General features: G+C 47.1%; 1 protein-coding gene across 1 annotated transcript; it reads right to left on the bottom strand.

The window, feature by feature from the left end:
- Window positions 1-5,736: 5,736 nt before the first annotated feature.
- Window positions 5,737-7,962, bottom strand: LOC141027047 (uncharacterized). The gene is made up of 4 exons (XM_073503968.1): window positions 7,576-7,962; window positions 7,329-7,428; window positions 6,918-7,227; window positions 5,737-6,754 (listed from the first exon to the last, which is right to left on the bottom strand). The coding sequence occupies exons 1-4, from the start codon at window positions 7,960-7,962 to the stop codon at window positions 5,737-5,739; spliced, it is 1,815 nt and encodes a 604-aa protein (XP_073360069.1).
- Between the last annotated feature and the right edge of the window lie 19,521 nt (window positions 7,963-27,483).

Below are 27,483 nucleotides of genomic sequence, written 5' to 3'. Positions count from 1 at the left end.
ATTCTAAATAACAGCAAGTAAATACTAACAAAATCAAATGACGCTCCAAGCAAAACACATATCATGTGGTGAATAAAAATATAGCTCCAAGTAAAGTTACCGATGAACGAAGACGAAAGAGGGGATGCCATCCGGGGCATCCCCAAGCTTAGGATCTTGGTTGTCCTTGAATATTACCTTGGGGTGCCTTGGGAATCCCCAAGCTTAGGCTCTTGCCACTCCTTATTCCATAGTCCATCGAATCTTTACCCAAAACTTGAAAACTTCACAACACAAAACTTAACAGAAAAGTCGTAAGCTCCGTTAGTATAAGAAAATAAATCACCACTTAGGTACTGTTGTGAACTCATTATAAATTATTGGTGTAATATATACTGTATTCCAACTTATCTATGGTTCATACCCTCCGATACTACTCATAGATTCATCAAAATAAGCAAACAACACATAGAAAACAGAATCTGTCAAAAACAGAACAGTCTGTAGTAATCTGCATCAAACGCACACTTCTGGAACTCAGAAAAAATCTGCCAAAATAGTACGGCCTAGATAATTTGATTATTGATCTACTGCAATTGGAATCAGTATTTTATCACTTTCTGGTGATTTTTAACAATTGTTTTCGTGAGCAGAAAGTTTCAGTCTTTTTCAGCAAGATCAAATAACTATCATCCAAGAAGATCCTATAGGTCTTACTTGGCACAAACACTAATTAAAACATAAAACCACATCTAACCAGAGGCTAGATGATTTATTTATTACTAAACAGGAGCAAAAAGCAAGGAACAAAAATAAAAATTGGGTTGCCTCCCAACAAGCGCTAACGTTTAACGCCCATAGCTAGGCATGATGATTTCAATGATGCTCACATAAAAGATAAGAATTGAAACATAAAGAGAGCATCATGAAGAATATGACTAGCACATTTAAGTCTAACCCACTTCCTATGCATAGGGATTTTGTGAGCAAACAACTTATGGGAACAAGAATCAACTTGCATAGGAAGGTAAAACAAACATAACTTCAAGATTTTAACGACATAGAGAGGAAACTTGATATTATTGCAATATGTAGAAGCATATGATCCTCTATTATAATAATTTTCAGTAGCATCATGAATGAATTCAACCATATAAATAGCACATAAAGCATTCTTTTCATGATCTACTTGCATAGAAATTTTACTACTCTCCACATAAGCAAATTTATTCTCATCAATAGTAGTGGGAGCAAACTCAACAAAATAACTATCATGTGATTGAAAATTAAGATCAAGATGACAAGTTTCATGGTTAGAATTATTCTTTATAGCATATGTATCATCACAATAATCATCATAGATAGGAGGCATGCTTTCATCATAGTAAATTTGCTCATCAAAACTTGGGGGACAAAAAATATCATCTTCATCAAACATAGCATCCCCAAGCTTGTGTCTTTGCATATCATTAGCATCATGGGTATTCAAAGAATTCATACTAACAACATTGCAATCATGCTCATCATACAAAGATTTAGTGCCAAACATTCTAATGCATTCTTCTTCTAACACTTGAGCACAATTTTCCTTTCCATCATTTTCACGAAAGATATTAAAAAGATGAAGCATATGAGGCACCCTCAATTCCAATTTTTTGTAGTTTTCTTTTATAAACTAAACTAGTGATAAAACAAGAAACTAAAAGATTCGATTGCAAGATCTAAAGATATACCTTCAAGCACTCACCCCCCCCCCCCCGGCAACGGCGCCAGAAAAGAGCTTGATGTCTACTACGCAACCTTCTCCTTGTAGACGTTGTTGGGCCTCCAAGTGCAGAGGTTTGTAGGACAGTAGCAAATTTCCCTCAAGTGGATGACCTAAGGTTTATCAATCCGTGGGAGGTGTAGGTGAAGATGGTCTCTCTCAAACAACCCTGCAACCAAATAACAAAGAGTCTCTTGTGTCCCCAACACACCCAATACAATGGTAAATTGTATAGGTGCACTAGTTCGGCGAAGAGATGGTAATACAAGTGCAATATGGATGGTAGATATAGGTTTTTGTAATCTGAAAATATAAAAACAGCAAGGTAACTAATGATAAAAGTGAGCGTAAACGGTATTGCAATGCTAGGAAATAAGGCCTAGGGTTCATACTTTCACTAGTGCAAGTTCTCTCAACAATAATAACATAATTGGATCATATAGCTACCCTCAACATGCAACAAAGAGTCACTCCAAAGTCACTAATAGCGGAGAACAAACGAAGAGATTATGGTAGGGTACGAAACCACCTCAAAGTTATCCTTTCTGATCTATCTATTCAAGAGTCCGTAGTAAAATAACACGAAGCTATTATTTCCGTTCGATCTATCATAGAGTTCGTACTAGAATAACACCTTAAGACACAAATCAACCAAAACCCTAATGTCACCTAGATACTCCAATGTCACCTCAAGTATCCGTGGGTATGATTATACGATATGCATCACACAATCTCAGATTCATCTATTCAACCAACACAAAGAACTTCAAAGTGTGCCCAAAAGTTTCTACCGGAGAGTCAAGACGAAAACGTGTGCCAACCCCTATGCATAAGTTCACAAGGTCACTGAACCCGCAAGTTGATCACCAAAACATACATCAAGTGGATCACGTGATATCCCATTGTCACCACAGATAAGCACATGCAAGACATGCATCAAGTGTTCTCAAATCCTTAAAGACTCAATCCGATAAGATAACTTCAAAGGGAAAACTCAATCCATTAGAAGAGAGCAGAGGGGGGAAACATCATAAGATCCAACTATAATAGCAAAGCTCGTGATACATCAAGATCGTGCCAAATCAAGAACACGAGAGAGAGAGAGAGAGAGAGAGAGAGAGAGAGATCAAACACATAGCTACTGGTACATACCCTCAGCCCCGAGGGTGAACTACTCCCTCCTCGTCATGGAGAGCGTCGGGATGATGAAGATGGCCACCGGTGAGGGATCCCCCCTCCGGCAGGGTGCCGGAACAGGGTCCCGATTGGTTTTTGGTGGCTACAGAGGCTTGCGGCGGCGGAACTCCCGATCTATTCTGTTCCCCGAAGTTTTTCGGGTATATGGATATATATAGGCGAAAGAAGTCGGTCAGGGGAGCCACGAGGGGCCCACGAGGGTGGAGGGCGCGCCCAGGGGGTGGGCACGCCCCCCTGCCTCGTGCCTTCCTCGTTGCTTCCCTTACGTATACTCCAAGTCTTCTGGATTGCTTCCGTTCCAAAAATAACTCTCCCGAAGGTTTCATTCCGTTTGGACTCCGTTTGATATTCCTTTTCTGCGAAACACTGAAACAAGGAGAAAAACAGAAACTGGCACTGGGCTCTGGGTTAATAGGTTAGTCCCAAAAATAATATAAAAGTGCATAGTAAAGCCCATTAAACATCCAAGATGGATAATATAATAGCATGAATACTTCATAAATTATAGATACGTTGGAGACGTATCAAGGGGCGCCTTTATATGAGTGCAAACTGCATTGCATTCACATCGTGCTGCCTCTTTTCCCGGTCCTCCTCCCATTACTCCCCTCATGCATTCACGATGCTAATTGAAGGAGTATGCATCATTGGCCGTTCAACATTTCAGGACCCGCTACCCTCTCCCTCGTCTGCATTAAAGCCGTATTGGGAACTGCGTCGCCCGCTGTCAAATCAAATAGTACCGCGCCGCCCACAGCACGCCCGGCTGAACATGCCTCCTTGCCTCCATCAAACGCCTCCATTAAACCCGCATGCAAACCGAGAAACCTACTCCGGCCACACGTCCGTTCATGAGCGGGCCGGAATTAAATGCAATGCCGGCCGAGCTCCTCCCGTCCGCCCTTAGTTTAAACGAGGCCATACGCCGTCCAAGCTCCTACCGTCCACCCTCTATCTAAACGAGGACAGACAGACAACGGGTAAGAATTGCACCCCTCCGCCGCTCCCCCATCTCCTCCTTCACCATTTTCTCCACTCTTCCGATGGCTTCCGAGGAGCCGTTCTCCGGCATACTACCCGGCTGGGTGGCCCGCCGAGCTCTCCAGATATGGGCGAGGCTACTCTGATCTTCACCAACCTCGCTTAGCCCGACGGAGCCAATTGCCGCCCCAAGCCGGCGCGTGGTTCAGCAACTCGCCGCTCCAGTTCAGCTCGATGAGGAGTGGCGAGTTGGTCCATGCCGGCACGGCGGCACGAGTGTCGTCGCTACCACGTCATACCGTGCCACCAGTGTCTGCGGTGGTCGCGCCTCCTGTGTCTGTGGGCACGCCTCCCATGCCAGCGGCAGCACCATGCAGGCAGAGACAGAAGCCGGGTGCGTTGAAAGCGACGAGTCAGTGGCCAGCTTCTCCGTGTCTGCGGCCATAATCAAGGAGAAGTAGAACACAGGAGGCCGCCGCCACTTGGGTCCCATGAAGGCCACCGCCGAGGCGACGACTGCATATTCAGGTGGTTTCTTTGCAGCTTCATCTCTTCCAAGGACCTTCGTCGACCCCGCAAGTGTCTGCCGGACATGACGAAGACAAAGGGATCCACGGGCGGCCATTTAGATTAGGTACTCCCTCCGCCCGGAAATATTTGTTCTCAAAATGGATAAATTGGCTGTATCTATAACTAAAATAAGTCTAGATACATCCATTTCTAGGACAAGTATTTCCGGACGGAGGGAGTATTAATTATACCACGAGAGCCGGATTAGCACCACTTAGTTCATGTTAATGTTATGAAATCCATCATGTTTATATGAAGATCCGACTTTTTTATGTGAAATCCTTCATTCTTATATGAAATCAGTCCGTGTTTGCATGAATTTCCTCTGGTTAGTTAGAGTTGTGAAAATGTATGCCGCTGGCATTTGATGTCATCCTCCGCAGAAGGAAGCGGGAGGAAATTTGCCGGCTGCCGTTGGAGATGCTCTTATGCTGGAAATAATAGAGTCACATCCAATCCGTTTGAGTTAATTGCGTGTATGATTCTCCCTCTATAAAAAGTTAATTGCATGTACAGTGTACACGTGACTTGCAGGGTGGCTACAACTTCATACAGAAAGTCAAAAAGAAATAAATCCATCCTTAATCTCGTATTCTAAGTACTCTGTGGGTTCCACTGTCAGTACAGTAGCGAAAGAAGTATATATTAAATAATATATAATATAAAAATCTAAAGTTAAAGACAGAATTTGAACTCAGGTCATCGCACATTTTCGTTGTGGACCATGCTATAGATATATATCTATGTCTACTCTTATACTCCCTCCGTTCCTAAATATTTGTCTTTTTATATTTCAAATGGACTAGCACATACAGGTCTGTATGTAGACATATTTTAGAGTGTAGATTCACTCATTTTGCTTTGTATGTAGTCACTTGTTGAAATCTCTAAAAAGACAAATATTTAGGAACGGAGGGAGTAGAAAACAGAGTTTTTTTGACTGGGAACTGTAGGGGAAACCCCCACAGCATATCAAAACTTTATTGATAAAGAGAGAGCAAGTACAAGTATTATGGAGGATTACAAGAGGTAATCAAACTAAACTAAGGGAAGAAGGAGAAGAAACAAGTTAAAATTACATAATATTGGCCTCAAGGTAGCAGAAATGAGATCCATCTAAGGAGATCATCCTTATAGGCAGCTTTCACTCTATATTGCATTAAGCTAATATCATGGATGAATGCACTTCTCCATTTATTGAATCTAGCTCTCTCATGCCTGAAGACCTTAGCGTTCCTGAGAATCTAGATATTCCAGCAAGCAATAAACACCACTTCAGTGAAGAAGGGCTTCCTAAAACTCCTGCTAGCATTAATAACCAAATCAGCCATGGAGTCACCAGATGACCAATCAATTTGCAGATAGTTCCAAACTCTGACACTAAAATTGTAATTAAAGAACAAATGATCTCTTGTTTCCCTAGTCTGCAAAGGACAAAGGACACAATTTACTCCATCCTCCAAATGCCAATGCCTCCTGTCCACCATGTCCTTGGTGTTCAACCTGTCCATAATAAGCATCCAAGCGAATACTTTGATTTTCATTGTACAGGAGGACTTCCAGATCCAAGCTGTCAAAGGGTTGAAGGATTCTGTTGCAAAAGTATGTGAGTAAAACAACTTTGGTGAGTACCCCTTGGCAGTGCCATTCCAAAACCAAATATCCTTGGACCCAGGTGTTCTATTGTGGCCACCCAACAGAGACTGTAGAGTGGTCAGGTCATCAAAAGCCTGGCTGGACAAAGGAAGGTGGAAGTGCTGGAACATGCCTTGAGAGTCCAGGAACTCTTGAGCAGTGATCCAGGGGTCCTTAACATAGGAATAGAGCCTGGGAAATCTGAATTGAAGACTAGACACCTGATCATCAAGTTGCCAGTTGTCTGACCACATGAGGGCAATGTCCCCTCCATTAATCTGAACCCAAGCACACTCCCTAAAGTTTTGCATGACCTTGCATATATCCTTCCACCAGAAAGAGCCACAATCAGAAGTTCCTTGGGGTACTCTACCATGATAGTAGGTATCCCAAATTAAAGACACCCATGGGAGATCCTTTTTATTAAGAAAGTTATTCACATGTTTGAGCAGAAGTGCAACATTCTGAACACCAAGATTAAGAATACCAAGGCCTCCCTTGTTTTTTGGCCTGCAAATAAGGTCCCAAGCAGCAAGTGAAGGGGTAGGCTCACCCCTATTCTTCCTCCAGAGGCATTGTCTCTGGATTCTCTCCAATTGCTTTAGTATTCCAGCAGGAATAGCCAAACTGCAAAGGAAAAAAATGGGCATAGAAGACAAGACAGAGTTTAGAAACTGCAGTCTTTCCCCCAGATTTAAAAAAAGAGGAACTAGCTGTCATTCTCCTCTCCATGCAGTCCACCAATGGCATAAAATCCACCATTTTAGGCCTTGTAGTTCCCACTGGTAACCCAAGGTAGGTAAAAGGCATTTTCCCAATCTGGCATCCAAATGAAGCAGCTAATTCAGACATGACAGCAGTGTCCACATTGATGGGAATAATAAATGATTTGTGGTAGTTCACATCAAGACCAATGGACACAGAGAAGACCTTGAGAATGTCCTTCAGAGCTATAAGTTGGTCCTTGTCAGCAGGCAAGATACTTAAAGTGTCATCAGCATACTGAATCACAGGGTAGTCCTGGTCATGACAAGGTATAGGTAGATGAAGAATGCCCCTTCTGAACATGTCATTGATTACAGTCTGCAGGAGATCAGCAGCTAGGAAAAAAAGGAGGGGGAGACTGGATCACCCTGTCTGACACCCTTTTTACATTTGAACTTCCTACCAGGAACTCCATTAAGCAGAACAGATGAGGTACCTGTGGACAAAAGTTGCTTCATCCAAAGAATCCACTTCTCATTAAAGCCCTTATATCTCAATATTTGCACTATGGCCTCATGCTCAAGGGAATCAAAAGCCTTCTCAAAATCCAACTTTAGAATCACAATAGGTCTCTTGGACTAGTGGCACTGGTGTAAATACTCAAAAGTCCACCCAATACAATCCTGAATTGTTCTGCTTTTTATGAAACCATACTGGTTCTTGTGAACACACTGCATAATCACCTCTTGAAACCTATTGGCTGCCATCTTAGATAGGAACTTAAGACCCATTCCTGTTAAAGAGATAGGTCTGAAGTCACCCACCTCTTTAGGTGAGGGCTTCTTAGGCACCAGAGTTATATATGAGTCATTGATATTTTCCAGATGAGCAAAACCATCAAAGAAAGCCTGGGCCAGTTCATAAAAATCTTGAGAAATTATGTGCCAGCACCTTTTGAAGAAGAGACCATTAAAACCATCTGGACCTTCAGCTTTATCAACTGGCATATGTTTGACAATCTTGTCCATTTCCTCCTTCTCAAAAGGCTTAGTGAGAATATCTAAACCCTCAACTGGTTCAGTGAGGGAAGAAAGATCAAAACCCATGCTAATTCCCCTGGAAGAACCCATTCTGTTTTTAAAACAATTCCATATAATACCCTCCATTTGTGAGTGATCAGTCACCAAAGTACCATCAGGCAATTTTAAGCTAGCAATAGAATTCCTTCGATGCCTCTCAGTAGCCATAGCATGAAAGAACTTGGTGTTCTCACCACCCACTTTAATGTATCTGATAGTACATCTTTTCTTCCAATAAAGACATTGAAGGTGGAGCAATTTCTCACATGGTTTTTAACCACTTTCCTGAAATTGGATTCATGCATGTAAAGTGGTCTATATTCCTCAAGCTCATCCAAGAGCAGAACAACATTATTGCATTTACATACTAGAGTTTTCAGTTTGGAAATGTTCTTCTGCCATCTCTTGAGACACATTCTCAGGGACTTAAATTTGTCAGCTATCCTAGCAGTAATATGCCCCTTTCTGGATTGTTTCTGCCATGAAGAATCAACACAATCCATAAAACCCTCCAGCTCCAACCAATAATTCTCAAACCTAAAAAGATTAGACTTGGAAATAGAAGTTTTGATTGTAACCACACAAGGCACATGGTCAGATGCAGTTCTAGCAAGAGGTAGCACCTCAGTCATGGGATAGTCAGATATCCAATCAACAGAAGTGAAGAACCAGTCTAGCTGCTCAAGCAGTGGAGTATCCTGCATATTGGACCAAGTGTAGGATCTGCCTTTGATGGGCAATTCCAAAAGACCTAAGTGGCCAATAATCTCATTAAAGATGAACATGTCATTCAAATCACCACCAGGTAGGTTTCTGTTATCCAAAGAACGCAAGAAATTAAAATCCCCCAGTAGCAGCCAATTTTCATCCACAGGAATATTCAGGTGATACATCCAGGTTACAAAATTATCCCTAGCTTCCCCTGACAAGGACCATAAACCACCACAAGTGTCCACCTCTCATTGTTTTGCCTAGAAACAAACTCAATCACCACTGCAAATTGTTGGACTTGCAATAAAGTCCCATCAAAAATAGATGAGTTCCAAACAACTAGAATTCCACCAGAGGCCCCCAAAGAAGGAGAGAAAGCAAAGCTGTCAAATCTCTTGGGGCAAAAGCTTTTAATTGTTCTGGGATCGAATGAAGCACATTTAGTTTCTTGCAGACAAGCAATAGCAAAGTGACTTTCATCTATCTTTTGTCTAATAGCTCTTTGCCTAGTCTCAGAGTTTAAACCCCTGACATTCCAGCACAGGACATTCCAGCTTCTACATTGAGTATTCATAAATAAAGATCATAAAGAAGTCCCCAAACCACATGACACACAATGTCATATGCCCAAAAATCACATAAAGGTCTGAACCAACATTATTACATAGCCAAGGATCAGAAAATGAAAACCAAGCGTAGAAAGCAAATTTATGGGCTTGCAAAACCCAGCATATGAAAAGCACACTATTCATTGAAGGCTTGATTTGTGGCAGCAGTAGGGTCCACCATAAGTGCATCCTCAGTGAGCAGTGTTGCATCAATCTCCAGCTCCTTGCCAATAGCTTGCAGATGACTTATGGGAGTAGGCGGAGGAACATCTCCAAGTGCAGGGTCATCAGGCATCTCTGCAGAAAGGGGCTTGGCCTTGGGCTTCTTCTTCTTGGGCTGCAGAACCAGCTCATGGAAAGTGGGCTTAAACCCATCACGCTGGGCCGAACTTCTAGTACATCTTCGAACAGATGTTTCAACGAGAGGCGTTGGCGCCAGAATTTTGCGAGGCCTCCTCGTTTGTACACGCGCAGGGGGAGAAGGGACAACATCAGGCGTAGCCCTCTTAGCATCATCCACAAATAAAGCTCTAGCCACAGGGCGAGCAGGTTCCGGCTCCTTCCACGTCAACGGAGGAAGATCATCTAGCTGAAAAGCAAAATCCCAGTTTCTCTTTGTCAAAGTGACCGGCGATAGGGGTTTAGGCAGCAGTGGTTTTGGCACCTCAAACACAACTGGTGCATTCAGCAGGTTTTCAAATGATCGCCTCCAGATCATTTCAGGGGGCAGAGGGGGACCAAAGGGGACCTTAATCGCAGGCTGATCCAAAGCTTGAACGTCAATGAGAGGAGGTTGATAGACCACAATTTCCCAGTTACTAGCATCCTCCAGGTCCGGTGCAATCTCCATCAGATCATTTTGGTTCACAGGTTGAGCCCCATCAATAAGAACAGGGGACACCTGTTGCTGCACATCAGAGCTTGGTTGAGCAGAGGCCAACACCATGGATTCTTGATCCTCAACAGCAGGTTCCGCAGCAGGCTCATCCCAGTTTCCCCAATTGTCCTCATGCACCTCATTATGTGCAGGTTCAGGTGGAGGTGGCGGCACATCGGTCCACCCCAGAGCTGGGAATGGAGGTAGAAAAAAAGGTGGCATCTCCGGGAAGTGCACACCAGGCAGGGGATGAGGATTGCCATTGATGGGCATCCAGTCTTCATCTTGGGGCATCTGCTCAGCAAAATTGGCCCCAGGAATATACAGAGGTGCCGTCCAAGACACCCTGGCACCACCCCAGGCTGCATAATCCATGAACACCACATCTCTTGGCACCAGAATATCTTCTGGAAAGGACGCAAAGACTAAAGTGCGCACAAGGTATGGATCCTCACTAATCCAATGATGAAATTTCCCAAAGGTGTTGACCGCTGCCTGAATACCTTCTTCATTGCGAAGATCAAGCGGAATCCCCAAAAACATGAGCAGTCCCTGACGGAAACCCTGAACACCTCTAAAAGATTCGCCCTCATCGTGCTTCATAAAACGAACAAAACGATCATTACCAAGAGGTTGGGGTGGCATCTGAAGGAGCGAGAATCTGACTGCAGCACCCCGAAGCTCAAAAAGACCCACCGATCTAATCCAAGGTTGAGCAGACCTCACCAAAACCCCATGAGCTTGCAGCCATTGAACAACTTCCTCTCTAGCAACACCAATCTGATCGGGAGGAGGGATGGGCATTACCTCAGCTAACATGAACTCCTCATGGCGGCGCACAATTGGGGTATGTGGCGTCACAAAGGTCCGAGGCAATCGAGCATCACCGTCGTCGACAATGTGATGGCCCGCCGGCACATACAGCAAGGGGTCGAGGGGGAAGTTGGCCATCGGAGAGGCACAACCCGGGCTGGAAGCAGACGGCGAGGACTCCGGCGGAGGAGGGGTCTCAAACGGCGCAGACGAAGGTGTTTTGGGACCAGGACTGATGGAACAGGGCGAAGAAGTTAAGGAGGAAGTGCAAGAGGAGTCCAAGTTTGGTAAAAGCTGTGTCAGAGAGATATTCTCGGTAGGAGCTGAGCGATCCTCGGAAGTTGCAACGTTACCGGGTTTCGATTTCCAAACCAAACCCAAGATCCGTGCAAACTTGTTGCAATCTTTTTTACCATGCCCCACCCGCAGACAAGAGGTACAACGCAGATTGGACGTGCATGCCGCAGCAAAATGGCCCTTTTGCAAGCATATCTGACACGTTAAAATTTCGTCCACCATACCCGAAACCAAGTTATCAAAATCTTCTTCCGCTTGCTGAGAGGAAGGAATAATAGAAGGCCCAGAAGATAACACTAGCTCGACTTGGACCGTGGCACGTGCAGATGACGGCCCAACATGGGATGGCACGTCCACATTCAAAGAGCCAGTATTTCCGCCCGAGATAGACGGCGCTCCATCCGCGGCTGGAAGAAGATCCCTAACCGTGCCAAAAGAAATGGAGGGGGTGGTCGACGTCCACCGGAGTTCAGCCGGCGGCGGGGGATGGATGACCACCCTCTCATGCACAGAAAGCGTGTACCCCGCATCTTCAACAGTTTGAATGCAATTTTGTGTGGCCGGATAACGATAACCACGGCAAGCAGGATAATTCTGGAACTTTGAAAATGAAAGCTTCTTGGCAGGGGCATGAGATGATCTTACCGAAGACTTAAGGGGTTTAGAGTGCATAGCCAACATGCCAAGGGCAGCTCGACGTTTGGAAGGACTAACAATGATCCACTCAGCATCACATTCCAACTTCCAAAGTTTAAACTCAAGGCCCCAATTTGGGCCACCATTACCCCAAAGATGAAAGAAACATTTAAAATGATCACAAGAGAATGAACGAAGCTTGAGAATGATCATAGCCACTGCCTTGCAAGAAACTTGAAAACCAAAAACCTTATCCTTGATCATAAAAACCATAAACTCAATGGCAGAACCTCCGATGGCCGCCTCAAGCGCCGCTGCCACTGAATCCTCATTCAAATGAAAATCGTGCCGGCCAAAAGAAATTACCATGGTGAAGAAGCCCGTATCATCCATGGGGTGCACCGGAAAGCCCGTAGATTGAAAAACCTTATCCACAAAAACCAAACCCTTGGAGAAGTCCAAGCCAAGGGTGGATCCATCAACAGAACCCATGGAGATGGGTATTAGGACATAGATCTCAGAGCGCCGGAGAGATCTAATGGAGAGGAAAGGAAATTTGATGGCTAGGGGAGGAGATCACCGGAGGTGGTGGCGATCGCCGGGGTGGGGGTGGGGGCGCCTGTCATTACCGTATTCAATCTTGTTAATACGTCGGATTCATCCTGCAATATAGTCCGTCTGATTTATATCTAACGGATAGGAAGGAAACTATGGCAATTTTGCGAAAGGATACCCACACCCCTCTCCAAATTTGCAAATAAGGCCTACCCTCGTTCATCCTTTTCTCTCACAAGATAAACTACTCATACAAATGCACCTTGATGTTCCGTGCAACACACGGGCATCTAGCTAGTTTCTTTTAAAATAGTTACTGCGATAATTGGGTTGAAGTGATATATTTTATGTCTGTCCCAAATGATTTCAGATTCACTAGTAGTAACAAAGAAAAGGTTGCCTTGTTAATTAACAGAAAACAGGGTGAAAACTATCACATGAGGCCGGTAAAAACAAGGCACACTGGGTTGAGCGTCATCGTCACTATAGCTGTGCGCGCGCAAGAAGTCTACATATCTAGGGGGCTACAGAGTGAAAGATGTATCGAGTGTGTCCGAGCAAGGCACAGAGACACAACTAGCGCGCGCGCGCGCGTGTGTGTGTGTGTGTGTGTGTGTTTGAGAGAGAAACCAATTGATAGATTAAGATCAAGATCGAGTTGTCACCCTTCTGCTGTCATTGTTGGGGGGTGGGGAGGGGGAGGGAGAGAAAGACGTATCGAGAGTGTGCGCGCGGTAGGCACAGAGGCACAACTAGCGAGTGTGTGTGTGTTTGAGAGAGAAGCCAGTAGATAGATTACTATCAAGATCGAGGTGCCACCCTACTCCTTCGGTGTCGGGTAGTGTGTGTATGTGTGTTTGACCGAGAAACCATTAGATAGATTAGTATCAAGATCGAGGTGTCACCCTACTCCTTCGGTGTCGGGAAGTGTGTGTGTGGGTGTGGGGTGGGGGGGGGCAGTGACACTTAGATATAGGGAGAAGGATTTTGTGTGACACGTATCTATATTAAGGGATAGGTAGATAGCATGTGTGTGAGGCATACTTAAAGCATCACGGAGATAAACAAACGGTGTGCATGCAAGTGCCAGAAAAAAATGAAGAGAGAAACAATGTCTACGCGCGCGCGCGCTCATGTGTGTGTGTGGGTGGGTGGGTGTGTGTGCATGTGTGTGTGTGTGTGTGAGAGAGAGAGAGAGAGAGAGTGAGATCTCAAAACAAAAGGTGCTCTGCTGGAATCCCATTGTAGGTATTCATATGGTTCCGGAACTCGAGTTAACCTTAGGCATATGTGTGAGAGACATAATTATACATTGAGACATTAGTGGCGGTGGGCGGAATTAAAAGGGTGGGCGTGTTCGACAGAGAGAGCGTGTGTGTTTCTGTGTGAGAGACTTGTAGGACGGGGTAGAAAGACGAATTCTAACCTTGACAGAGGGAGAGAGATACACGAAGTGCGCGTGTGTGATTCCGATGCCCACGGAGAAATGAAATATGTATGCGTGTGAGAGAGATTGCACAATTCATTCACGTATCACTATCTAGCGATCGTGGACGTGCATCGCTTGAACATAAATCAATATCTACTTCGTATTTTGGCCAAAGATACAATATCGACTCAACGCTATAAAGATTGGACACTCACATATCTCATTTTTTTCTAAATAATACTTTTCAATTGTGCATGCCAAAGTTACAGTGATGTTTCTTCAAACAACCAATGTAGCTATCATGTACATGCACCATTGTTAGTCATGCATTAAAATTCATTAGTCTGGGATGGTTTAAGGTTCTATTATGAAGTAATATATGTAATATTCGTATATGAATTCAATGGGTACGCAATTTATGAAATGGAGGCTATGTAATCATATGAGGTAACACTTTTAAGTAGCGGACTACAATATCCATTTCTTTTTCTGCGCTTACAATAACACGTCAATGCATTATGTTTAAAGTAAATAACCAATGGCACTAAATTATCTATTTACACGAGAAAAACATATGCTGAGTGTTTGATCCCTTCTTTTGTGAACGCGCCTCTACACCCATACAATTGGCCGTGCCCGTGTGAACGTCCAAGTTATCGGTGCATCATCCCGAGTTATTGTCTTTTTTCTAGGGTGGACTTCACACCAGTTATTAACTGCTGACGCGTGCCCCGTGTACACAGTCTCGCATGACCTTCCCGCTAGCACTGTCCAAAATTATTTGAAACTGGATACGAACGATCCTGCGGGCGGCAAAATCTCCCGCCTCCTTCTAAAATTTTCGCCACCTAGTCTTTAGCATGCGAAATTCCCGTTTTGTCCTTGGTGCACGAAGAACAATAGTTACAATACTGCCCTCATTTACTAATAGGTCATCGCTGCTTTGGTAACTTCCGGTTCCCCCACCACACAGCACCCCCATTTCCTCTCCCCCTCCTGCAAAAACGACTAACTCATCCACCGGCGTACCAGAGCCCATAGGCCTTTCTACCCCTCCCCTCTCGAAACCCTAGACTGCTCATCCACCGGCGTACCAGAGCCCATTCACTGCCAGCGGCGTCCACATCGCCGGATCTGCTTCTGTGGCCGCATCTACCCCTCCCACCTCCCCTAGAAACAAGTAGACTGCTCGTCCACCACTGTACCACAGCCCATTCAGTGTCGGCCTTGTCCACGACGCCGGATCTGCTTCGCCGGTACTCTCGTCAACCGCAATGCATCTGTAGCGGCTCTTTCGTACTCCCCACCGAAGACGCTTTGTCCACACCCCCCGGAGCCGCCCCACCGACGCCCCGTCGACAGCCTCTGATCCTCTTCGCCGACACCTTCCTCAACCCTATCGGAGCCGATTCACCGACACCATCGTCAACCCTACCGGAGTAGCTTCGCTTATACCATTCTCAACCCTATCGGGGCCGCTTTGCCAACTCACAAGTCCACGGCCTCAGATCCGCTTCGTCGCACCCTCGTCCAACCTACTGAAGCAGCTTCTGATGCCCCATCCACGGCCGCAAATCTGCATCATCGACACCATCCTGAACCCAACCACCGGAGCAGCTTCACCGACGCCCTCGTCCACGGCCTCAGATCCGCTTTGCCCACACCGTTGTCCACCCTACCGGAGCCGCTCCACAAAGACCCTACTCGACGGTTCTAGATCTCCTTACCGGACCCCGATAGCCAGCACAGTGTCATCACCCTTGACGTTTCTAACCTGATTCCCACCTTCTAGAAAGATGCCAAGCACCCGCCACGGCCTAGGTACTTGTCACCTTTAAACCCGTCCAGCATCACTGGCCCGATGTACTTCAAATATACTAACAGGTTGCTGTTACATGTTATGCAGCTGGCAAAAACTACAAGGACGATGTTTCTTCTGGATCTAACAGCTTGGCCAACCAAGATCCTGGACTGAGGCATTGCTATGATCTTGTAAGTGTGTCTCTCTCTTGTATTGTTGTGTGCCTGCCAGCGTGCTTTGCTAGGATTTTCGACCAGTAATCCCTTTGTGCAGACAATGATTTCTACTACTGGCTGCTAAATTAGATATGTAGATGTCATACATGATACTACCTCCGTTCCTAAATATAAGTCTTTCTAGAGATTCCACTATAGGCTACATACAGAGCAAAATGAGTGAATCTACACTCAGAAATGCATCTATATACATCTATATCTGGTCCATACTGGAATCTCTACAATGACATTTAGGAACAGAGGTAGTACATTACACAAAATCGTAGGTGGCATATAGGAATTCCAGTGCACTACATTAGGCTCCCTAAGAGTGCCTGCTAGTCCAGCACATAGAGTCATGGCTAGTTTATGATGCACACACAATCGTTAATTGGTGGTTTAAATATGTGCAAGGGATATGCAATGTATTATCATGTAGAGATGTCTGAAATTAGCCGTGTCAACTTGCAGATAGGGTTACGCAATGAAAAAGTACAAGATGTATGTGGCAATTTCATGGAACATCGCGAAAGAAGGAGAGGCAGCGGTGAGCCTATACAGTGTGCTATGGTAGGTCACTCCTCCATTGCAATCATCGTGACATGTTATTTGTATGTCAGTTCTATTGGCCAAGTTTCTTAGGGACAGTTATTACGAGTTATCCTTGTCGTGGTTCTAAGTCTGACAGTAGAATGGGGGGTAGGGATGTAGAGGCAAGATCCTAGCTATGGAGAAGTTGTACGCACGAGTTTTATGAGTTCAGGCCCTTCTCGGAGGAAGTAACAGCCCTACGTCTCGGAGCCCGGAGGCAGTCGACTGGATTATATGCGTGTGTGTTACAGGGGGTGCGAACCCTTGTGCATGTGGAGGGGGTGGCTCATATAGAGCGCGCCAGGACCCCGGCCAGCCCACGTTACAAGGGATTTAAGGTACATCAAGAGGGGGGCGTTACTGGTAACGTCCGTAATAAAGTGTTATAAATGGCTATTAAGTCTAGGAGTTAATGCTCGACCGTTGCTGTGTAGAGTGACTTTAGGTCTTCTGTCCGTCGAGTGTTTCTTGTTACGGTCAAGTGATCTTGATTCCTCTGAGTGGAAATGTTTCTAGTCGAGTGGGTGATGGTACCCCACGAATGCTTCTGGCTTTAGAGTGATGTCCTTGGGGAGGGTATTTAGGTCAGGCCTGTGACCCTACCCTAGCTACATGTCCTCATAATTAGCCCCCGAATGGATTAGGGTTTGAGTGGAGAAGGAGTTGAAAATACTTCTGACTCATTTTTCGCGCTTCGGGTGTGTCTTGTCTTGGATCAACGAACCGAGGTGGTGACACCAACTTCTTTTTCAGTCGCCTTGATCCATTCCTGGTTTTGTCGAGTGAACTTTTGCTGGAAGAGATCCGAGTGCTAATGTGGTGGAGATCTTCCGTCTGACAAAGTTGTTCTGCTGCCCGCGGATCTCATGGGATTCGAATTTCGAGAAGCGCGCGGGGCGGAGGAGGCCGCAGTAATTGGGCTGGATATGGGAAGGCCACCTCGATTCCCGTGCCGCCTTTTTTGCCACGTATCACGCACGCGACTGTTGCGGGATTTGATAAGATTGCCCGGGCCTACAGGTTAGTCACTCGGAAGCAACCCCATATAAGGCGCCGGACCGGGGTTTTTGAACAGTGCGTCCTCATTCTTCTTCTCTCTTCTCAGTTTTCCCCACTACGCCTGCTCCTCCTCCTTCGCCGCTGCTCCGCTCGAGCTCCGTTCGCGGCGATGGGGAAAGAAAAGACGGTGGCTCTGGAGCGCGCGAAGAGGCGACGGCGAAGGCGAAAGGGAAAAAGTCCAGCCGGGGCGGATCCTCGTCGCGGTCCGGTTTGCCGTGCGGCTGGATCCAGGGCGACTGGATCCGGTCGATGATCAGTCAGGATGACCTCGATGATCTGGCGGAGGAGGGGTTGATTCCTCACGGATCGGCGTGGCTCCCGGAGGATGAGACCGAACCTCGACCGCGAGAGGGTGAGTGCATCCTCCTTGCCACTCACATCGACCGTGGGTTTTCTCTGCCTCTGCATCCTTTTTTCTGGGCTTTCTTGAATTTCTTTGGAGCATAACTTCATCACTTTTCCCCCAACACCATCATATATCTTGCTGCTTTCGTTTCTCTGTGCGAAAACTTCTTGGGTTGTCGACCACACTGGGGTCTCTTCAAGCACATTTTCACGTGTCGCTCCCAGTCGGTTAAAAAGGCTAACCCGAGTGACGAGAGGACTCAGATGAACCAGATGTGTGGGGGTCTTGGGATTCAGATGAGGGGTAAGAGCTCTTTCCCAGCCATAACTCTTCCTGAGTCAGTATGAGGATGGCAGTCGACTTGGTTTTACTGCAAAGACCAGCCGACTCCAGGTTAGTTTACTGGACTTCCTCCTTTTTCTATGGCTCGCATAGAGAAGCCCTCCACCTTGAAAGTGACTCCAGGGGAGAAAGCGGAGGTGAAAGTGCTGGTTGAGCGAGTGGTCTATCTCATCCGTGAGGGTGTAACTGGAATGGATCTGCTGGAAGTCTTCCTCAGACGACGCATTCAGCCACTTCAAGCCCGCGACCATCCGATGTGGATGTATTCGGGCATTGAAGATTCCACTCGGGTGCACCCAGAAGAAGTCGACAAGGACACGGTGGAGAAGTGGTTGAGGAGTATCACTGGCAACAAGGATAACCCCAGAGGAGCCAGGAGAATCCCTCCACTTGACCAATCCTACGAACCAGACAAGGTCCGATTTTGAATTACCGAGTGTCATCTTGATTTAACATGCAACTGTTTATGCTTCACCGACTGACTTTGTCTTGCTTGTTTTCTTCTAGGCCCTTACTGAAATGTATTCGATGCCCAACAGAGAGCAGGACCCGGAGGGGGAGGCAACCGGAGGTGAAAGCGGCGAGTGGCATTCCAACGGAGAGGGGGGCGAGGAGAGTGACGACCCGAGTGACGAAGAAGAGGTCGACTCTCCTCCCCGCAGGGAAAGGCGATCCAAACTTACTCACGACCCGGCGAGCGCCTGTGACAAGGCGACCGTTCAGACCGGGCAGTCGTCAAAGCGTCCTCGAACGTCCTCTCTGGCACCAACTGAAAAAGCTCCAAAGCAGTCCAAGGTTGTAGTGCAGAATACTCGGAAGGCGCTGCCGAGAATCAAAATTGTCGTTCCTGTTGCTTCTACGTGAGTGTTCTTCTTTCGCTTTTACTCAACGTTCTGTGCTGTTTATTTTTCCCTTGGTTTGACCAAATGAATCTTGAAACTGGCAGTGCCGCTACCTCTGGGACCTCTGCTTATAAGAACGAGGATGAGGAAATGGAAGATGCGGTGACCTCCAATCCGGGTACAATCCTCGTGATTTTGTCTTCAATTTTTCGATTGAACTGTGCTATATCCAATCGGGTGATGAAACTTTGGCGACTGATCTTTTTACAGCCCTCAACGTCATTGACCTCCCCGACGACGACGAGGACGAGCCACAGAGGCCCTTGGGGAGAAGAAACAGGAAAACGTCCACTGGCAAGACGCTTCAATCGACACCGGTGGTGGAACCGGTAATTCAGGACGCCGGCAATGCCAATCAGACTTCCGTCTCCTTCGCCATACCGCTGTCGAGTGCTCAGCCTTCCTCGTTAGCTGCACAGAGTCCCACTGATCCACCTTCACTTTTTGCTACACATCACGTCCCAGAGGACCAAGTGGGTGCCGCAAAAGAGGCTATACGCCAGGCGGGCATTATGATGGAGAAGATGAAGATGGTGCGGGAAGCCAGCCAAGCTGCTTATGATGCCAGCTCCGCTCTCCAGAGCAACGTCCAGGTTAGTAGATCGTCGACTGACTCTTCTGGCTTGTTCTGTTAGGATATGGTACCTGAAAACTTTCTTTCCAAGAATCTTTGCATCTGTCTGCGCCTTGCATCTGTACACCCACTGGGTGTTTTGATTTGTCATTGAATAGATTCGCACTTTGAGCTGATAATGTTGTTGTCAGTTGAATCTTTTGACCAGTGGGGGCATGCTGAGTGCACCCACTGGGTGTAGTCCCCGAGACCATAATTGACTGCGGGCAGTCGACTATGGTGTGAGCATCAGAATTCGAATTTCTTCACTCGGTCTGGTCAGGCCATGTCGGGTGGAACTTTGAACCAGTGGGGGCACACTGAGTGCACCCACTGGGTGTAGATCTTTTGACCAGTGGGGGCACGCTGAGTGCACCCACTGGGTGTAGTCCCTGAGACCATAATTGACTGCGGGCAGTTGGCTATGGTCTGAGCATCAGAATTTGAATTTCTTCACTCGGTCTGGTCGGGCCATGTCGAGTGTAAACTGAACTAGTGGGGGCACGCTAAGCGCACCCACTGGGTGTAGTCCCCGAGACTACTGTTGGATGTTTGATTCAGCAATAGTCTTAGAATTTGTTGGCTTTATCCTTTTACCTCTCCGAAATAACCAATCTTTTCACCAGTCCACTGACCTGTTCTTTGGTTGCAGAAACCTTGTGATCTTGGAGCTCGTTTTGCTGACCTGGAGAAGCTGCAGATTCAGCTCAACCTCAATCCGGAGTTGACCAAGACAGAACTGCAGAAAGCCAAGGATGACGCCGCTGGTAAGGAAGACCTGTCGACTGAGTTTTCCCTGAACCGGATTTCATTCTGCTTTTTCTGAATCCAATATTATTTCTTTCAGAGAAACTGAACCAAGCTCTGGCGAAAAAGGATAAAGATCTGGTGGCCACGCAGAATAAAGCTGATGAGAAAACCGCGCTCGCTGAACAGAAGTTGGCTTCAGTTGGCAAATTGGAGGAAGAAAACTCCAGGCTGAAAACTGCCCTTGACGAAGCCAATAAGGAAGCGACTCGCCTGAAGAAGGACAAAGAAAATCTGAACGAGAAGATGGAAGGTATTGCCCGCAGGAGGAACGATCTGGAGAATTATCTGGGAAGCCTTGCTAAGAAGTTGTTCGTCATGCTTGAAGGTGTTTCCTTTGATCCGACTGGTTTGTTCTTGTCGACTCGACATATGATCATTGGCTTACCCTTGAATTGTGTATGCAGAGTTTTGCTGGGACTTCGAGGAAGAGACCGGGCGAATTGAACCAAGCTTGGACCCCATCAACTCTCCAGTGAAGGATGAAGCTGCCATGAACGTGCTCCGACTGGAATCCCGCATCACTGGTGTTGTCGATTATCTCGCCCGACTGAAAGTCGCGATGTCGCGGATTGACACAGCTCTCTGGCCCATGGCAACACTTCAAAATGACCTCGAGTCTATGATGGCTCGGCTCAATGAAGCCCCTAGTCGAAGTCAAGAATGGAAGAAGTCTTCTGCCCGGTGCGGCACTGATGTGGCTCTATCTCTGGTTCGCGTCCACTGTCGAGAAGCTCGGGAAGAGAAGCTGGCGGCGATTAAAGTTGCTAACACCAAGAGGCATGACTTCCAGTCCTTCATGGAGACTTTCATTGCTGCCGCCACTCGGATTGCTGACGGGGTCAACCTGGACGAATTCGTCGAGCCTGCCAGCCCTCCTCCTGCGGAGTGAACAAACTTTTATGCTCTGCCTTAAATTTGCCTCGGAATGCCAAGTGATTTTGTAACCGTTAAACTCCTTTGGGCTGAATGCCCGAGTACTTTGATCCGTGGTCTTGAACTTTAGGATTTATCTGAACTTGATTTATCTCTGAATATGCTTGTATTTTTCTTCGAGTGGAATTTGTTCTTCACACGGAACAATCTTTGTGCTTGAGATGCAGCTCTGAGGTTGATGCTCCAGTCGACCCGCACCTCGTCATCCTTGCGGATAAGGGTGGAGCGCACGTTGTACTTATGGCCCAGCTCCGAAGGAGAAGGTTGCAGTCGACCTGCACCTCGTCGTCCTTGTGGATAGGGATGGAGCACACGTTGTACTTGTGGCAGAGCTCTGAAGGAGAAGGTTGCAGCCGACCTGCACCTCGTCGTCCTTGAGAATGGGGATGGACTTCGAACTTAGGCGAGTACTAGACTGCAGCTAAGCCCCCGAGTGGGAGGGTTGCTCACCACTCGGTAGGATTTTTCAAACTTAGGCGAGTACTGGACTGCAGCTAAGCCCCGAGTGGGAGGGTTGCTCACCAATCGGTAGGATTTTTCAAACTTAGGCGAGCACTGGACTGCAGCTAAGCCCCCGAGTGGGAGGGTTGCTCACCACTCGGTAGGATTTTTCAAACTTAGGCGAGTACTGGACTGCAGCTAAGCCCCCGAGTGGGAGGGTTGCTCACCACTCGGTAGGATTTTTCAAACTTAGGCGAGTACTGGACTGCAGCTAAGCCCCCGAGTGAGAGGCTTGCTCATCACTCGGTAGGATTTTTCAAACTTAGGCGAGTACTGGACTGCAGCTAAGCCCCCGAGTGATAGGGTTGCTCACCACTCAGTAGGATTTTTCAAACTTAGGTGAGTACTGGACTGCAGCTAAGCCCCCGAGTGAGAGGGTTGCTCACCACTCGGTAGGATTTTTCAAACTTAGGCGAGTACTCGACTGCAGCTAAGCCCCCGAATGGGAGGGTTGCTCACCACTCGGTAGGATTTTTCAAACTTAGGCGAGTACTGGACTGCAGCTAAGCCCCCGAGTGGGAGGGTTGCTCACCACTCGGTAGGATTTTTCAAACTTAGGCGAGTACTGGACTGCAGCTAAGCCCCCGAGTGAGAGGGTTGCTCACCACTCGGTAGGATTTTTCAAACTGAGGCGAGTACTGGACTGCAGGTAAGCCCCCGAGTGGGAGGGTTGCTCACCACTCGGTAGGATTTTTCAAACTCAGGCGAGTACTGGACTGCAGCTAAGCCCCCGAGTGGGAGGGTTGCTCACCACTCGATAGGATTTTTCAAACTTAGGCGAGTACTGGACTGCAGCTAAGCCCCCGAGTTGGAGGGTTGCTCACCACTCGGTAGGATTTTTCAAACTTAGGCAAAACGGATTCACGGGTAAGCCCCCGAGTGAGAGGCTTGCTCATCACTCAGTAGGTTTTTTCAAACTTAGGCGAAACGGATTCACGGCTAAGCCCCCGAGTGAGAGGCTTGCTCATCACTCGGTAGGATTTTTCAAACTTTAGGCGAAACGGATTCGCGGCAAAGTCACCCACTGGGGGATTTCAGACGCAAACAAAAGCAACAACAACCATTTAGGAAGACTGTAAAGCTCTTGTCTTTGATAAACAAACTACAAAGGTATTTCTTATTACATCTCATCCGAATGAGTACTTAAGTATAAAAGGGGCAGAGCAGCTCCGCGTTCCAAGCCCGTGGCTCGTCTCTCTTGTGCTCGACATTGTAAAGATGGTATGCTCCATTGTGGAGAACTCTGGTGACAATGAAGGGACCTTCGCAAGCAGGGGCGAGCTTGTGTGGTTTCTGCTAATCCACTCAAAGAACCAAGTCTCCCTCTTCAAAGGCTTGGCCCCTCACATTTCTGGCGTGGAATCGACGCAAGTCTTGCTGATAAATGGTCGACCGGATTAAGGCCATTTCTCTTTCCTCCTCTAGGAGATCGACTGCGTCCTGCCGGGCCTGTTCTGCTTCATCTTTAGAGAAGAGCTCGACTCGGGGTGCATTGTGAAGCAAGTCACTCGGTAGAACAGCTTCAGCTCCATAAACCAAGAAGAATGGAGTTCGGCCAGTCGACCGATTGGGAGTTGTCCTCAATCCCCAAAGAACTGATGGAAGTTCATCGACCCAGGCGCCTGCTGCGTGCTTGAGATCACGCATCAGTCGGGGTTTCAGTCCTTTGAGAATCAAGCCATTTGCTCTTTCTGCTTGTCCATTCGACTGGGGGTGGGCGACTGAAGCATAGTCGACTCGTGTGCCTTGGGAAGCACAGAAGGCTCTGAACTCATCGGAATCGAAGTTCGACCCGTTGTCAGTGATGATGCTGTGCGGTACTCCATATCTGAATGTCAATTCTCTGGTGAAGCTGACGGCAGTACTGGCTTCAAGATTCTTCATAGACTTGGCTTCAATCCATTTGGTAAACTTGTCGACTGCTACAAGCACATGAGTGAAGCCGCTCCTACCAGTCCTTAGGGGTCCAACCATATCCAATCCCCAAACAGCAAAGGGCCAGACGAGTGGAATAGTCTTCAGGGCTGGCGCAGGCTTGTGGGACATATTGGAGTAAAACTGGCAGCCTTCACATTTATCGACTATATCTTTCGCCATTTCATTTGCTCGTGGCCAATAAAATCCAGCTCGGTATGCTTTGGCCACAATGGTCCGAGAGGACGCATGGTGACTACAGGTCCCCGAGTGGATGTCGTTGAGGATCACTCGACCTTCTTCTGGTGTTATGCATTTCTGGCTGACTCCAGTTACGCTTTCCCTGAACAGCTGTCCTCTTATCGCAGTAAAGGCTTTGGATCGACGGACGATCTGTCGAGCCTCTTCTTCATCCTCTGGGAGTTCCTTCCTAAGGATATACGCAATGTATGGCACTGTCCAGTCGGGAGTGATGACCAAAACCTCCATGATCAGGTCGACCACGGCTGGGACTTCTACTTCAGTCGGATCTGTGGCACTCTTAGGCTGCGGGGGCTCTTCAGTGAAAGGATCTTCTTGAACTGAAGGTGTATGAATGTGTTCCAGAAACACGTTGCTGGGAATGGCTTCCCTCTTGGAACCTATCTTTGCCAAATCATCGGCTGCTTGATTTTTCAGTCGGGGTATATGATGGAGCTCTAACCCCTCAAACTTCTTTTCCAACTTCCTCACCGCATTGCAGTAACTAGTCATAGCTGGACTTCTGACGTCCCACTCCTTCATCACTTGATTGACTACCAAATCTGAGTCGCCGTAGACCATGAGGCGATGGACGCCGAGTGAGATGGCCATACGTAACCCATATAAGAGTGCTTCATATTCCGCTTCGTTATTGGAGGAATCAAAGTGAATCTGGAGAACATATCTGAGCTTGTCTCCTCGGGGGGATACCAGTACCACCCCGGCACTAGAACCATTCAGCATCTTGGAACCATCAAAGAACATGGTCCAGTGCTCCGAGTGGACTTGAGTCGGCAGTTGCTGTTTGATCCACTCAGCGAGGAAATCTGCTATTGCTTGGGACTTGATAGCTTTCTTTGCCTCAAACTTAATATCCAAGGGAAGGAGTTCAATCGCCCACTTTGCCACTCGACCAGTTGCATCTCTGTTGTTCAGAATCTCTGATAATGGAGCGTCGTTGACGACTGTAATGGAGTGGTCAGAGAAATAATGTGCAACCTTCTTCGTGCTCATATAAATCCCATAAACAAGCTTCTGATAATGTGGATATCTTTGCTTTGATGGAGTCAAAACTTCAGAAACATAATATACTGGGCGCTGAACTTTATAGGCTTTTCCTTCTTCTTCCCGCTCGACCGTAAGTACTGTACTGACTACTTGTCCAGTGGCTGCAATGTAAAGCAGTAAAGGCTCTTTGCTGATTGGGGCAGCAAGCACCGGCTGGGTGGAAAGTAGGGCTTTGAGCTCTGCAAATGCTGCATCAGCTTCAGGAGTCCACTCGAACTTATTAGACTTCTTCATCAGTCGGTAAAGAGGCAATGCCTTTTCACCGAGGCGAGAAATGAATCGACTCAAGGCGGCCAAACAACCTGTAAGCTTCTGGACATCGTGCACACGCACAGGGCGTTTCATTCATAGAATGGCACCAACTTTCTCTAGGTTGGCATCGATCCCCCGTTCGGAAATGAGGAAACCGAGTAATTTTCTGCCTGGAACTCCGAATGTGCACTTTGATGGATTAAGCTTGATATCATACCTTCTGAGGTTGGCAAAAGTTTCAGCAAGGTCAGCCAACAGGTCGGAACCTTTATGTGACTTGACCACAATGTCATCCATGTATGCTTCCACATTCCGACTGATTTGAGCGAGTAAACACTTCTGAATCATCCTCATGAATGTGGCTCCAGCATTCTTCAGGCCGAATGGCATGGTGACATAACAGAAGCACCCAAATGGAGTTATGAAAGCTGTTTTTATCTCATCGGGTCCATACAGTCGGATCTGATGATACCCGGAATAAGCGTCCAAAAAGGACAAGCCCTCACACCCTGCAGTCGAGTCGACTATTTGATCGATGCGGGGGAGAGGAAAGTGATCTTTCGGGCAGGCCCGATTGATACGCTTGAAGTCAATGCACATGCGAAGTAAGTCGTCCTTCTTGGGGACCATGACAACATTGGCTAGCCACTCAGAGTGGTAAATCTCTCGGATAAACTCAGCTGCTAGGAGCCGAGCCACTTCTTCACCGATTGCTTTTCTCTTCTGGACGGCGGACCGTCGAAGATGTTGTTTGACTGGTTTCACTTTTGGGTCGACTCGCAAACGGTGCTCAGCCAGCCCCCTGGGAACACCCGGCATGTCAGAAGGTTTCCATGCAAAGATGTCCCAGTTCTCACGGAGGAACTGGATGAGCGCTTCTTCCTATTTGGAGTCGAGTGTTGTCGAAATGTGAGTCGGAGCAGCATTGGGATCGGTCGGGTGAATATGAATCGGTTTCGTTTCACCAGACGACTGAAATGCTGAATCTGTGGTAGGATTCTTAGCTCGCAACAAATCACTCGGATCTGCATTTTTTTGATACTCCTGCAATTCCACTACTGCCATTTGCGCATCGGCAATCTTTGAGCCCTTCTGGAAGCACTCTTCTGCCTTCTTCCGATTGCCAATGATAGTGATCACTCCTTTAGGACCAGGCATCTTCAATTTGAGGTAAATGTAACATGGTCGAGCCATGAAACGTGCATAAGCTGGCCTGCCCAGAATAGCATGATAAGCACTCTGGAAATCGATGACTTCAAACATCAACTTTTCTTTGCGGTAATTCTTTGAATCACCGAAAACCACATCGAGGGCGATCTGGCCGAGTGACTCAGCCTTCTTGCCAGGAATAACCCCATGGAAACTCATATTGCTTTCACTGAGTCTGGACATTGGAATGCCCATTCCTTTCAAGGTCTCCTCATACAGTATATTCAGGCCACTGCCACCATCCATCAGAACCTTAGTCAACCGAGTGCCTTCAACGACTAGGTCGACCACCAACGCTTGCCTCCCAGGGGTGGCTATGTGAGTCGGGTGATCAGACTGGTCGAATGTAATGGCAGTCTGGGACCACTTCAAATAACTGGGCGTCGCCGGAGCGACCATGTTCACTTCTCTGTTGATGACTTTCAGTCGACTCTTGCTCTCAACATCAGCAAAAATCATCAGAGTGGAATTCACGTGGGGGTAAGCATCATCGTCCTCTTCCTTATCCTCAACTTTGTCCGATTCTTTCTCCTTTTCTTTGGGTTGTTTCTCTCGGAACTGCTGGATTAGGAGCCGACATTGTCGAGTGGTATGTTTTGGATAAATGAGATTACCCTCCTCATCCTTTTTGGTGTGAATGTGGCATGGTAAATCCAACACATCATTTCCATCTTGATCTTTTACTTTCTTGGGGTTCCATGGCCCTTTCGGCTTCCCCTTGAACTTTCCTTGAGTCACGGCTAAGGCTTCTCCGGGAGCAGCTGGCTCGGCTTTACGCTTCTGCTTCCGACTGGTGTTCCCTCCCCCGGTTTCGTGGACGACTGTTTTGTGTTTGCCACTCCCCCGATCC

This window comes from Aegilops tauschii, chromosome 7 (genome assembly GCF_002575655.3).
Source record: "Aegilops tauschii subsp. strangulata cultivar AL8/78 chromosome 7, Aet v6.0, whole genome shotgun sequence".
NCBI lineage: Eukaryota > Viridiplantae > Streptophyta > Magnoliopsida > Poales > Poaceae > Aegilops > Aegilops tauschii.
This window is presented reverse-complemented; position numbering and strand designations above follow the sequence as displayed.